General features: G+C 38.7%; 1 protein-coding gene across 1 annotated transcript in view; it reads left to right on the top strand.

Moving 5' to 3' along the window:
• GRXCR1 (glutaredoxin and cysteine rich domain containing 1) overlaps positions 1-15,303 on the top strand; it is a 42,284-nt gene that overhangs the window by 18,598 nt on the left and 8,383 nt on the right. Inside the window, exon 3 of the mRNA XM_065698117.1 lies at positions 11,898-12,137. Within this exon, the coding sequence (XP_065554189.1) occupies positions 11,898-12,137 (240 nt within the window). The remainder of the gene's footprint in view (positions 1-11,897; positions 12,138-15,303) is intronic.

Here is a 15,303-nt window from a genome sequence, read left to right as displayed (position 1 = left end):
ACCCTTGGGATTCTGTGATTCTGTGATTCTGTAAAGGCTTCTGCATGCTGGCAGTGTTGGAAGAAGTACAGATCTCTCCTGGAGGCCTGGGGAAAACTGTGTGTTAAAGTCCTGACAGATTACTTTGACCTGGAAGAGAGATGAAGAGTAATCAGCTTTGCTGGAGGGGTAGGAAATCTGCAATCCAATCAGTTCCCTGAAATAAAGAGAAAGAAAAAAGGACTAGGGAAACATGAGGTTTGAATTACAGCTTGAAGTCAGAAGGTTTGGCAAAGCCAGGTGAATGGGAAGACATAGCCTGTTTTTTACACTGCATTGCAACAACACCTATTGGTGACCAAAATTAAGAATAATCCTTTGGTTCATTCTTTTGATTACAACTTAAAAATACCTGTATGTTAGCCACATCTATGGAGAATTTCCTCCCTAACTTTGTTTTAGCCAAAAGAACAATCTGTAGCATAATTTCCCACCAGAACTTCAGTCTTGACCACAAGGGAATTTGAAGCTTTGCAAAATCTTTGTGTTTTTTACCATTTAATTTTCCTGAAATAAGCTCCTCATCTGGCACAGCCTATTTCTTAATAGGTGATACAAAAATTTAATAAACATTTCTAATTAGTATTTGTTTTATGCTTTCAAGGACCCAAGCAGCAAACCAGAGAGATTATATATCCCGTAATACTGTAACACAGTTTTTCAGAAGTATGGTGCTCAATTTCCTAGTCCAGCAATTACATCAAACAAAGAGAAGTTGTTTATGTTGTCACTCACATTGTTCAACTGAAAGCCCTTTATCAAACATAGCAGATAATCAAACAGCAGCAAAATTAGCTTATAACTCTTCTACTAATGCTGCACCTGTAGAAAACAATTGTTTCCATGGTTGGATGCCAGGTTACAGCACACTCCAATCAGTCTTTCAACAGAGAGTAGGCACAGAGGACAAATATGGAATAACCCTTGCCAAAGAAAGTTCATTGTTAGGACAGGTGCTGGCTGAAGTTTGTATGATGTGTTCTCTATAGGCGAAGGTAGGTATGAAGTGTTTTCATATTAAATATACTGTAAAACAGCTATGAAACATGAAAACTATTATAAACAGCATCCTTTCCTCACTGAAAACCTGAGTTTGTTCTTCCTAAGAAAAAGTCATATAGGTCAGTGTTGGTCATTGTCTCAAAAGAGCCATTTTGCAAATGCTGTGTTTATAAGTAATCTAGCACATTTCCTCTTGTATAAGAAGTCTTGTTACTCTGAAATGAATTGATGAAGGAAAAGGAGGGTAACAGGCTTGATGAGTAGCATCAGAGCAATTTTTAACTTTCTTTACTCTCCCTTTTCCCTAGTAGCTGATTTCAGAGCTGATACCACAGTTACTGAGCTAAGTGACAAAAGAACAAGACTGGGTGGTGCTGTAGCCCTGCCACTGAAGGCTGAGAAGCAATCAAGCTCTCAGTGAAGACAAAGATCAGTACCAGGAGAAGAAAGTGCACTTCCCATGTGGTTTGAGGACACTTTGCTCACCTAAGAAGCAAACACTGTATTTTGTAAAATACATACAAGCAGGAACTCCCATGCAACTTTATGTGGGTGAATTGTCACTGACGTGTGCCCAAGGAGTTGTGGTCCAAGACACAGAAAATCACTGTAATTTACTTCCAGTCAACCTTCGTAGTGACAAATACTTTCATTTTCCATAGTGTATTCTAGGAAATCCTGCTGTTTCTTTCACTTTCTTTATTGAATGCCTCACAAATTGCAAAGTATTCCCTCCATCACATTTACTTTTACATGGCTGAATCTTGGTTATCAATTTGAACTAGCTAAAATCCTCCAAATGTATCTGTATCATTAGAGAAATTAATTGATGTAAAATAATCATCACAGAGTAATGCTTTCCATGACTTGTAAAGATTGATATGCTCAAAAAACCTCTACAGCCATGGGACAACACCAAAATCCTGATTTTAAGAGCTACATAATCCAAGAAATAGATGTCTCCAGAGACATATTTTTAGGCAAGATCATAACACTGAAAGATTGCATATCGGGTTTCAACTATCTGTTTTTGGTGTAAGATCCCACAGCACACTTTGCAAATGAAGGGGAAAGTTATACACCTTGCTGAAACTTAGTTTAGATATTTCCTGACTGCTGCCTTAAAATTGCACTGAGAGTTTCCGTTCAAACGGCAAAGTAAACTGAATCTGCCTGTCCTAAAAAAATAATTGCACATTATTTTTGCACTGGTTTATGAACACTTTCTGAAATCAGTTTCTCTGGCTATTGCTGTTAAGAAAAGTGATGAATTACTTGTCAGATTTTTCAGATATGGACAGAGTCATAAGAATTTTCTTTGTAATGGTGGTGGCACTTTCAAAGTTATTAGCAGTCCAAAGTTTATACAGGCCAACTGTAAAAAGATTAGCTCTGGGACCATTTGTCTGTCTCTAATATTTTATTGCTATTTGCTTTGTGCTTCCTAAAATTGTATTTTTCCTGGTGTCTTTGTAAAGCTGATGAGAGGGAAGGAGGATTCTAGCCAAGTGCATCACAGAGATCTCATTGTTTTTCAATAATAAAAAACTGAAATAGAGTCAATTAAGTAACAAACATCCATGCTTCATTATTGGACTACCTGAGAAAGATTTTTCAACTGCGTTTTAAGGACAATGCAACAGCATTTTGTAAATTAACACTGTAAATTATATTTCACTTATAAGCAACATTTTAGATAATAATAGAATGTAATGGGTACATAAACAGTATTTGATGAGAACTGTGTCAGTTGAAGGCTTTTCACAACACACCAGGATTGTGTTGGAAGGTTTTGCATGGAAATTGAAAAAGGGAGACCAAATGTTGGCAATTTTGTGGTATCTGTTGTTTCCAGAATGGTATTTTGGCCATTATTGCTCTTTGCTGTAATATTTTTTTCTACTGTTCTCCATGAATAGATGGAGATTATGATGGTTGCCTCATAAAAAGAGATAAGAAAGATAACACTTCACTAAGATGTGGTTTGATCCTCTAAATGTTTACCTTTTGTCACCTATAGAATACATTACTGTGCTAACTATGTAGCATAAGATAATTCAGGGACCAAAAATACACTACCACTTCTTCTGTCACTATATTTCCTTTGGAAAGAAAAAGAATGATGAGATCTACTAACCTGACAAAGACTGTAAGGTATGGAAGACAGAAACACAACTTGTCCATTTTCAGGCCTCTTCTGTTGAATACAGGAACAGCTCAAAGATCTGCATGATGTGAAACAAGAATGTTGGACACTTCTTTTTTCAAACAACTTCTAGTGCCTCATGTAAACTGCAAAGAACAAAACCTCCTCATTTGACTAGATGACCTTTGAAGGTCCCTTCCAATCCAAACTATTCTATGATTTTCAGTAGCTCTTTCTTCTTCCCCTTCTGTCTTTGTGGCAGTTTCCTTGCACAACAAAGAAATGCTTCTCCTTTCTTACAAACCTATGTATCGTTTCCAAGGGTCTTCCGAGAGACACTTTATCTTTTTAATCTGGGAAGAATTTATTGGAGATGGGTAAATATGAAAAGAGAATTAAAGAGCAAGCAAGCAAGAGAGCAATAAGCATTGTATCACAGTGTTGTTTCTTCCTGGGACAATTGCAGACTAGTTTAGGATTGGTCACAGGATTATCTTTTGCTCCTGATTTTCAAAAGTTTTACTTATTGCTATCATATGCAGAATAGCATAAATAAACTAATAAGAAAATACTGATAGTTCTTCCAGTGCTTGGTAAGTAAAATCCAATTAGGTATGGGCAGATATGGATCTTCTTTTGACTCATTTGAATACTGTAATAAATTTTTCCCTGGCTGAATTCCACAGCTGTGCCTCATTGAGTAGGAACTACTATTTTGCCAAGAGTCAGTGCCACACCTGCAGTAGGCAGTTTGACTTTAGAAAGTCTATGCAAGAAGAGGCAACAGGGTCTATCAGAGACCATGAACACAAGGGAGATAACCTGTTCTCTTATCTGAGCTCTGGTCAACTGAGAGCAGGATGTAGCATGGCTGTATGGGTGTGTGCTGGATGAACAGTAATAAGGACATTGGAGACAAGCTCAGACGCAGTCTTTGTACTTTCTGAACCTGCTGATAGCTGAAACATTACAAAGAGCAGGGAGAGGCAGGGTCATGCCCTGTACTCCTTTGCTCTGGTATTGTAAGTATTTTATCTGCTTTGAAGTGAAAACAGTTTGACACCCCCTGAATGGCGATCTGAGCCAGAAGACACGTGGGAAAGCCTGCAGTGGCAGAAAAAAAGGTATGATGTTACACTGTATTATCTGAGGAACAGAAAGGTTAATAGCACACATGTACATGGTGTCAGAGCATGGAAAGACCTCCTGATTTCTTTTTTTTTTAACTGTTCAGTCAAGTGATTTTAGGATGAAAGGAACAGTGTAAATATCACATGCAATATTATTATCATTTTTGTTATTTTCATCTAACCCCCCCCCCCCCCCCCGCAACATTGATACAGCCTGGAAAGTACGAATTAATTACAGACATATATGAATATACAATACAAATGTCTTAGGTAAAATGACATCCTATATTTTTTTATGCTGCAGCTGATGAACAAGTTTGAGGATGCCAACCTTGAGATAAAACTGTGCTATTTTACAGTCAGCAGTGTGTGGCAATTGTGTGGGTAAGAGAGACAGGAGTAGCCCAGGAGTTAGAAGATCAAAGAATTCAGGTTTTTCCAGGATCACATCCTTTCTGCGTACCTGTGACCAGCTCCTCAGTTATCTATCCCTATGAAACTGGATGATATGGTACATTCCCTGAGTTGGAACCCTTGGCCCAGCAGAGGAGCCTGAGCTCCCGTGCAGTTTTTGGAAAAGTATATATTTGTAGGATGTTCCTTGTTGGGGAGGTGAGTGCCAGAATACAGGCACACGAGTATTTGTGCTGTTTTAAAAGCTGAAAAAAAAAAGTGACCCGACTGCTTTCTTAGGGAAAACAAAACTAGTATCTTTATTTGGGAGTGTCCCAGACTCTTTGGCTACCTTGTTTAGGAGTGCAGCTCTTGATGCTCTCCATTGTAAATTGGCATTGACAGACTTTCCCAGCTTGCTGACGGTTATGAGGGTGAAAACTGGTGATATCATTCCATTGTAGACACCAAGTCCTACAGTTATGGTCCCTGTAGCTACCAAAACTGGATAAGAAAAAGTGCAGTGTTTTTGAAGTGATGTATTTAAGAGAAGGTGACATGAGTATACGACTTGCACTGTTGCAGAAATTAATCATCATTCCACTGAGCTTTTCTGATATGCACAGTTTTCTGAATTTAGTCTAGTTCAAGTTCTGAATATTCATAAATATTGATATAATGCCAGATGCTTGAACACAGTGCAAACAGGACCTAACGTAATAAAGCACTTAAGAAAGTGCTTAAATTTAACTGTGCACTGTGATTTGCTGTGTGAGAGCCCATGGAGAGTTGGAACTGCAAACAATTAAGTAGAAGGGAATGTGATTTTGTACCGAGTGCACACTGTGGCTGGGGACTGCAATTCCTCCTGTATGTGTAAATAGATCTTACCTGCCAAAGAAAACTATTTTACTTTGGTTGATAAAGTCTGTTTGTTGGAAGAGGTCTTCTGGCATGTGAATCAATTCTTGCTGAAAAATGCCAGTGAATCTTTAATTTGAACCAGGCAACCAGCAATGACAGACAGAAGGGACTGGTTCACAACTCCATTATCATTGTACGATGGTGTTGTGATAGCAAATATTGTAGTTTCCACTAGAACACAAACCTTCAGTCTCCAGCCATTTATTTCAAAGAATGTTGCCCATTTTCATCTAAACAGTGATGTGATGAAAAGTATACATTTCATTAAAAGCTATACATTTTGGAAAATGTATGTTCTGATGAAGTGTCATGTAGAAAAAAAACGATACATTTTGCTGATAGGTTTTTAATTGAAAATTGTCTTTCAGAACATATTCATTACTTTCAGTATAAAATTTGAAAGCCTTTCAAAACTCAGAAGCTAGTAAGAGCTTTTCAACCTTGCAGAAATGAAGTTTAAATTGATTTTAGTATTTTTTTTTCCCTGCAGAAGTTCTTCAACAAGAAAGTCATATCTGTTTTCTTCCTGTCCTGGGTTCAGCAGTAGCAGTCATTTTTCTCCTTCTTAGTAGCTAGTGCAGTGCTATGTTTTCATTTTCTGGCCTGGGAACAGTGCTGATAACGCCGATGTTTTTAGTTGCTGCTCAAATGTTTGGTCTGGCCAAGGACTTTCTGAGCCTCATGCTCTGCTAGGGAGGAGGGGAAGCTGGGAGGAAGCAGAGACCGGACACCTGACCCAAAGTGACCAAAGAGGTATTCCATACCACAGCATGTCATGCCCAGGATGTAACGGGGAGTGACCCGAAAGGGCTGGGGGACTGCAGGGCTGGAGGAGGTATCGGTCGGTGCTTGGCTGGGGGGAGTGGGGCAAGTTATTAGTTGGCTGGTGGTGAGGTGTTGTATTCTCTTCCCTTGTTATTTCCTTTATCATTATTATCACTGGTGGTAGCAGTAGTGATTTGTGTTATACCTTAGTTACTAAACTGTTCTTATCTCAACCTGTGGGAGTTGCGTTCTTTTTGATTTCTCCTCTCCGTCCCTCCGGGAGCAGGGGGAGGGCAAGAAAGGGGGGGAGTGAGTGGACGAGCTGTGTGGATCGGTTTAAACCACGGCACTTCCCTTCTGAGTGGAAAATGAAAAGTCCAAACCAGACTCTGGTCAGAAAATTAGTGTTAAACAATAATTCTTCTTGCCACTCACTTTTTGGTACTAATTCAAGCTATAAGCTATACATTACTGATTACGAAGTGAGCAGCTTAATTCAAAACTTCTACAAATGCAGGGCTACATAATCATATATGTATGCACATATATGCATGTTTTCTCTTGCTCAACATTTTCGCATTTCCTCTAGGTCATGAATTCTGCATTTTCTCACTGAAGTATCTCTGAACAGGGATGGTAATGTGCTCTAGATTTCTGCCTCAGCCTACTTAGTAGACAGCAGATACTTCTTCCAGTCTGATAGTATCTAATTACAGAGCCAAGAGGTGCGTATTTCAGTAGAACAGTCTGGGATGTTGAAAGATGATATTCTGAGACAGAGAAGGGCGTATCAGCCATTAATTTAGGTCACAGAAGCAATTCACTACTGCGTGAATAGCATTAAGTTGAATGTTATATCCGAACATAGTAAAAACCTATACAAATCTCATATGCGATACAGGTTGGTGTTAACATTTCAGATTTATGGAAGTAGTATACCAGCCCATTAATCTTAGCAGAAAAATATTCTGCTTTTGCTGGAATACAGTTGCTCATATAATGAATATAATGTATAGAGTAGGTTTGGTGGTGGATTTTATGTTATTTTTTTCATTTTGTACTTTGTACTTTGAAAGAACGGACTGCAAATTTATGAGTGATGCCACCATTGAAATAAACTATACATGGATATGATGGTAAATAGCTATACTTTTCACACCAATGAGGTAAAAAAACATGTTTATGCCTTCTACCCAGAGAGAAGATTTAAAAAATAAATAGTCCATGGTTACTTTTGCAGTGTTGTTGTCATAGTTTTCATTTGCAACAAAATCAAAATGGGGCTAAAGTCATGAGTATTCTTGCTGCTGGGCTTGTCTGCCTACTTGATTGCAGACATGGTTGTATACAAAGGTTTTCAAAACCCAAATGTTACCTCTGTTTCATGAGCAATCTTTTTATGCCCCAGGGTCCAGCAGTGGTCCTTACACCGCGAGTAGAAAAGCATTGGCTTGGACCACTTCCTGTGCTCTGAATTTGGCCAGCTCTTAGCTGTGCTGCAAAAATATACATGTTACGAGTACTGGTCCAAAGATAAAGAGCCACTCACAGTCAGCAAGGCAGATATAAAAATGCCATGAAAGATATTAAAGAATATCTATAGCCTTGGGAAAGCAATTTGTGTCAGACATGATGAAGAAATTATCTAGCATTATTATTCAGTAATTCATTTTATAAATTCCCTTCAGAAATAGAAGTGTGAGAGATAACTTCTCAAGCTAGGGGGACAGGACAGAGCAAGAGTAGTTATGGAACAAATAGAGAAATACAAAATCTTGTTGCTGCTACTTCAGTTGCAGCTGGATCCAGAAGCTAAGAATAGAATACAGTGGGGAAGGTCTGAGCCCAATGACGTCCATGAGAGTTTAATGGCTTACATATTCAGCTGGTTTTCAGAAGCACCATGGAAACACCTGACTGTTACACTATGTTTTCAGAGCTGCTGAGAAGACTGTTATTATTGTCATGGCAGCTAATATTTTAAACACATATTTTAGGAGTAAAATTCCCAAATATTTCATATTTCTGCAGCTCCAGTAATGCACACAGCTTTCTTAAAAAATATTCCAAAATATTAAAACCACTTGGAGAGTCACATATTTGTTGTTGGACACTTACACTGACTACCAGGATTTCTTTTAAAACAAGATGTTGTATTTCGGCGACCTTGTCTGCTTTATCATTTACCTTGTTTCATTTTACTGTCTCTTTTTTGTTATATTTTTAATCTCTTTGTTTACACACCTGCTTTGTGCTACTCTTCCTTTGTCAGTATTCTGACATATCAGGTTTTGGTTTATTATATATTTTTTGATATTTCTGGCTTTTTCACCCTTTTCAAGTCCCTTGCATCCCTCCATTTTCTTGCTTACATGCTCGCTCTATGAAGCTTTCTCTATTTCACCAGCAATTTCTTCCTTTGTTGTGTGGTGTCTCTTGATACTAAGCTCATGTATTTAGCCTCACGGGATGACATCCCTCATGCTTTTTGCAGAAGATTTGCTCAGTTAATGATTACAATTAATTTCAACCATGTCAGACGGATGCCATTGAGATGGCAGAGAGATAGATTTCCCCCAGTTGGGCACCAGAGTGTAACTAACTCCTCATTTGCAGAAGCCCTGATCCATCTGGTAGAGATGTCTGGGAAAAGACTGAGTCAGGTGCAAACTAAGAAAGATCTTTTCTCATGTATTCTATGTTCAGCCTTGAACTGGTAAGACAATTCCTTTTTCTCTCTGGACTGATCAAAAAAGGGCAGCTGCTCCGAAGTACTGAGAGTGGTGTCCCTGCCATGAAATGATGCTGGTCGTGCTACTGCTATTGCTGGCTGCTTGATGCTCCCAAGCAAAATACAAGCTCTGCAGGCTGATGTAGTAAAACAAATATTGCATTTGGACCTTTGGAGAGATGGTATCACTGTTAAAATAAGACCCGTGAATGTCTTAGAGAATTATTCCTAAAGCAACTTTAGTTCCCTCTGAAACTTTAATCCTTCTTTGGCAGCCTTTCTACATAGATGCTTTCTCTGAAGCATGTTCTAGGCCCATGTGCGTGGGGTTTTCTGATCTGACACAAAAGGTGCCACATCAGGCCAAACAATATCTGTAAATTTCAGGTTTCGATGAAAATCCCCCTTAGAGGAAGTGTGAGAAAGCGGTCAATTGCTCCAATCTTTTGTTCCGCAGCCTAAGTAAAGTTTTTCATGCTCACTAACCAGAAAATTGCCCTCTGCTTAACTTCAGCAAAAATTTTATGTGTATTTGTGAGTTATATGAGATTATTCTAATTTGAAGCTTGTTATGCAAAATTGCCTAAGCTAATTTTCTACAATATCCTTCTATTCATTTGTTTACATAGCTTGTCATTTGTTGTTTTTTTTTGCCACAGGAATTGCACAACCTGGGAAGAGCACAGTGTTCAAACATCATTGTGTTGATTTACCTCAAAGGCGTATTCTAGTAACCGAATATTACGAGCTGCAGCCAGTGAGCTGGGTAGAGAAATAAAAATTAGTATAGATTCTCATTAATAAAACCCTTATAAATCTCTCTGTCTTGATTCCTATTTTTAATTACCACTGTGGTTCCAGGCAGGTGACAGGAAGGATTTTCCTGGTATGATAAAGTCTTACAAAGGACAGGTTCTGTGCATTTGTAAGAGAGAAAACAGGTGTTTACAACAATTTCCCTAAAGAATTATTTAGTCTGTGTGCTTGATGTTTCTTCACAGGGGAAACAAGGATGTTTCTCTACTGCCACACGAGGAAAAAACAGAGGAATAAACATAAAAGTGACTCTGCGTACACACCTTCCACTTGATATCTCTCCAGATCACTTTACAACTTTCCATTTTTCCATCTCTTCAGCTGCTTATTTGTATGCTGCAGAGACACCACAGTCCTGATGCTTCACTAGATAATGACTGTATCTATGCTGCCAGACTCTGGTGTCTGGGAACAAACAGAATTTCCATCCAGTTGAATAGTTTTGTACTTCAAAATGTGTTTTCACTCCAAAGAGGAGAAAAGTAGCTCCCCTTTTTTATACCACTTGTTAATCTGGATTTTTGCATCCATTCAAAGATAAATAAGTACTGACCTATCACAAAATGCTGTCTTCCAGAATGGGAATTGGAAAGCCATTACACTACATATGTTTGCATTTACACTTCCAGTGATCTATAAATGAGCTGTGAAATACAACTGTTTTTCCTAAGTACTCTTCGCTGTATGTCAAACCTTGTAAGCACCTTTCTAAGCAGAATATGCTTTTTGAAATGACTTTTTTTTTTTCTCTTTTTTGTGTAAGATACATCACGACTTTGTTATGAGGCAAAATCTGCAGTGGCATCTGCCCAATTTTACAAATGTGTCTTTACAGTTATTACATGGCATAGTTCAAAAATTATCTATTCATCCATCCAGGTTCATTTTCCATAGGTTGCTACAGGCAGTACAGGTACCTTTGCTTTTTATTGTTTAACTTGTGGTTTTACTCTTGCAATACTGCTGAAATAATTAAATGTCAGTTGATGAATATAATGGCTAATATGAAAAGCTTGAAAATGCCTTTTTAAAAAGCTAGAGTTTTAGCTATTTTTCTGAACATAATATCTTTGTTTAAGGCAGTAATTCTCAGGCTCTTTGAAAAAGTACCACTCTCTTGGGCAAACTAATTCCTGCAGTGTTTGCAGTCCCTAATTGTTTTCATCCCAGAAAGGAAATATGGGGCATAAACTTTTATGTGCAAAGAAGTGGGTTAAAAGTGAAAACTGAACTGAATTGTAGTACGAAACTTTTCACAGCCAAGGGAACTGCCTCCTCTATCTGCAGCAGGATTTGAATCAGATGCTGAATATTCACAGAACATACATTTTTTTAATCGTTTGTTGGATGTTAGAGTAACTTGATATGGATCTGTGCTAAAAATGAGGGATATGACTGTCTCTTCTGCAGTCGTAATCTAGTTTAGAGTGGAGAGACCTAAAGTGTTCGAAGTTAACAGTGGCTTATGGATGTGATGAGGCTTAGACTTAGGCTCCCACCCTTGCTTAAAGGAGGCTGTCAACAGCACCTGAGCTAGCAAGTTTTGACTTAGTCTGGGTACTGCTAGGCTGTGCTTGTGGAAATGTGAGTCCCTGTTATAACAGATTCAGACATCAACAAAACAGTGATGATTTATTCACATTTCGAATTCTGCCAGGATCTAAAACATATCTGTTTTTTAAAAATGTTTAACTTGATTCACCATCTCCAAAACTTTCCAGCAGAAGTAAAGTTGCATCTTCCTTAGAGAAATGGCTTAAATTGCCTTAAGCTGGTCATTGCAGGAACTTAATTCCTCCCCTTCCATCTTTACGTTTAGAAAATGTAGAATGTTAGATTGTGTTTTCAAGATGCAATTTTATTTTCTTAAATAATAATTGAAATGAATCTTTTTTAATACTTGGAAGTTATTAACATCTTAATGTAATGGGAACCTTTTTTTTTTTTGCAGGTATCAACAGTGCTGGAGTTTGGCCGCATAGTGATTTATACTACCAGCCTTCGTGTGGTGAGAACCACTTTTGAACGATGTGAACTGGTTAGAAAGATCTTTCAAAATCACAGAGTTAAATTTGAAGAAAAAAACATTGCTCTGAACAGCGATTATGGAAAAGAACTGGATGAAAGATGTAGGAGGGTCTGTGAAGTTCCCTCACTCCCTGTGGTGTTTATTGATGGCCATTATCTTGGGGTAAGTAAAGCATAGGCCTATGTTTTATTTTGCAGTTTGGAAGAACAGAAGAAAATCTTGATGAATTAGAAACAAGGCTTTTAGAAAATTGCTTGCAATGCTGGAATGATGGGGACAATCAAAGACTGAGATCCCTTTGGGGTATGTGCTGCACAGATCCACACTGATAGGTTTGACCTGAAGATGCAATAGATAACCTGAGAGAGGCTATCAGGAAGGGAATAAGAGTCAGTAACACAATCTAAGCTGTCCCATGTTTCTTCAGTAATAGTTTATCTTTGTAGCTGAAACTGACAATCTAGAGAAATAGATTTTATTTTTTCTTCCCCTTATGGGAACTTGTATGTAAGATTGATGCAAGAAGATGAATACATATAGCATAAGCCTGTATTTTAGTAACACCTATTGTGAATATGAAACTAACAGCTGGGGAGTCAGACCTGAAACACATACTGAATTTTATGATGTAGTCTGTATGAGGATCTATAATCAACTGAACATTGTTTTCAATGCAGAATTGATCACTACTTTCTTTTAGTAAAGTCTAGCAGTAAGAGATAAAAAAACAGCCCAACTCTGTCCTGTTGCCAGACATAAAATCCAAATGGATAACTATAGTCCAAGTTTGGTCTCTGCTACTCTGGGTATAAAGCCTGTTGATATTTGAAATTACCTTTCCAGTAAGGCCAGCCTGTACTTTCAAAACACTTGGAAACTGAAAAAAATCAGAGTTTAGAAGCAAAAGATTCTGGAATGTGGCATAAAGAAAACAGCTTGAGAGCTCAGACAAGGTATTTGTCTTGAGCGGTAAAGATCAATTAGCTCCAACAGCAAGACTGTGATTTGTGAAGGCAAACTATATTTAAACACAGTGGGGTTATTGTGTTTGTATCGCTTAGCACTTTCATTTTCACAAAAGAGTTAAGTAATGAAATGAAATGTAATCAGCGATCAGCCCTAATTGATATTGGGCCTGTATAAACACTTGAATGCCCTTTCTCCCCTTCCTCCCCATCTCCTTCTTAGCACTCTATGTGCTCTGTGTGAAGCAGGCTTTCTGAGCACTGTAACAAATGCATTTGCTGCAACAGGGCTCACCAGACTGCTACAGCAACTGCCAAATCACCTATGTGCAGAATAATAGCAGACAGTACATTTTACTTCATAATAGAAGATGCTTTTATCAAACCCCTGAGTTGGAGAGTTCCCCAGGAGGAGCAGAAGTGCTTTATTCAAAAGCAGCTTAAAATTCAGCAGGATTCAGACTAAGATTCACACACCTAAATATAATGTTAAAAATAAAAGTAATGAATTATGACCAACTAAGAAAATCTCTGTAAGTGAGCAATTTGTCAAAAGAATTCAGTTAAAATACTGAATTGAATTGAATAAATTATTTGCTCAGCTGTACGGGAAACCTGGTTACAGTAATTTTGATATGATGGATGGCTCATTAATTCACTGCTTCTCTTTTTCTTTTTTTTTCCTAAAGATCATAGAATCATCATAGAATCATAGAACAGAATCATAGAATAGTTAGGGTTGGAAAGGACCTCAAGATCATCTAGTTCCAACCCCCCTGCCATGGGCAGGGACACCTCACACTAAATCGTGTTACCCAAGGCTCTGTCCAACCTGGCCTTGAACACCCCCAGGGACGGAGCATTCAAAACTTCTTTGAGCAACCCATTCCAGTGTCTCACCACCCTCACAGTAAAGAACTTCCTCTTTATATCCAATCTAACCTTCCCCTGTTTGAGTTTTAACCCATTACCCCTTGTCCTGTCACTACAGTCCCTGACGAAGAGTCCCTCCCCAGCATCCCTATAGCCCCCCTTCAAATACTGGAAGGCTGCTATGAGGTCAAAGCATATGATCATGGGAAACTTGTCTTTTAACAGGGGAACAACAGTGTAACAAGCAACACGATCTTGTTAGAACTCTTAGCATTGTATTAGATTCTTTGGAGAGGTATAGAAAAGGAAAGCAAGTGAGTTAGGGAGGTATCTGTCTGCGGGAGAGACAAATCTAGTTGGCCAACTACCTGCTTCCAGGTAGTCAAGAGGTTTTATCTCCTGTAGGTTAAAAAAATGAAAAAAGAATTTTGTGTTCTGGTCTACAGACGTTTATTACAGCACGACAACTGCATTCACACTGTATAACACAAGAAAACAAAAGGTATTGATCTTCTAAAAATAACGGAAGAAAATCAGACATGGGGAGTGTTTGGGGAGTGTTTCCTTTCTTCTTCCTCCCTCCCTCCCTCCCCCCCTTTTTTTTCTTTTTCATTAAATCCATGAAGAACACTGTAGTTAAATGGAACAGATGCTAGGTCGAGGAGAGGATTAAAGTTACTCCATGTCAAAGTGCTATTTTTGTAGAGAATCTGCTTTGTGGGCAGGGAGAAGTCCAGGAGATGCCAGCCAGGATGGCAGCAGCCCTTAACTTTGCCAGTGTGGGAGCCCCCGACCTGTGCCTGCAGACAAGGTATCTGTCCTCGACTGCCCTCCGCTAACTACCGTCGTACCGGGGGAGCACTGCTGCTTGCTACAGCACCACTCTCTAATGTGTTTTAGTTAAGATGAACCAGGATGGGAAAACCAAGTTCACTGTGAGCCCAGGGGGCCGCCAGTGGCGCACAATCAGGGTGATGGAAAAGGAGACACCCAGAGTGAACCTGTCATAGAATCATAGGATCAACAGGGCTGGAAAAGACCTCATCAAGTCCAACCATTACTTTAGGACTGACAGGACCACCAGTAAATCGTGTCACTAAGGGACACATATAAAGTTTTTTTGAACATTTACTGTTTTGAACACTTGCATGGGCAAGGGACCTGTGTTCGCACACTCTGGTAAATGTGGCAAACCCCATTATTTTATGGCAGATTTTTTCCTTCATAAGAGAGGCTGGCATTCATCCATTTAGGAAAAGAAATAAGAATGAGGAAACTCTGCTTATTAGGAAGGTCTGGAAATGAACTATTCATCCCCCAGATATATCAACGCCTGGTGGATTTGGCACCTTAAGAAGACAATGCATCTGTGACTCCAAAGACAGCAAGTTGGTTGGAACCTGTGCTGAGCTTATGTTTCATTAAAATGAAATTGAGAACTATTTACAGAATTTGGTCTCATTGGTAACAGTGGACATTTCTATAATGCT

The sequence above is a fragment of the Lathamus discolor genome, chromosome 1 (assembly GCF_037157495.1).
Source record: "Lathamus discolor isolate bLatDis1 chromosome 1, bLatDis1.hap1, whole genome shotgun sequence".
NCBI lineage: Eukaryota > Metazoa > Chordata > Aves > Psittaciformes > Psittacidae > Lathamus > Lathamus discolor.
This window is presented reverse-complemented; position numbering and strand designations above follow the sequence as displayed.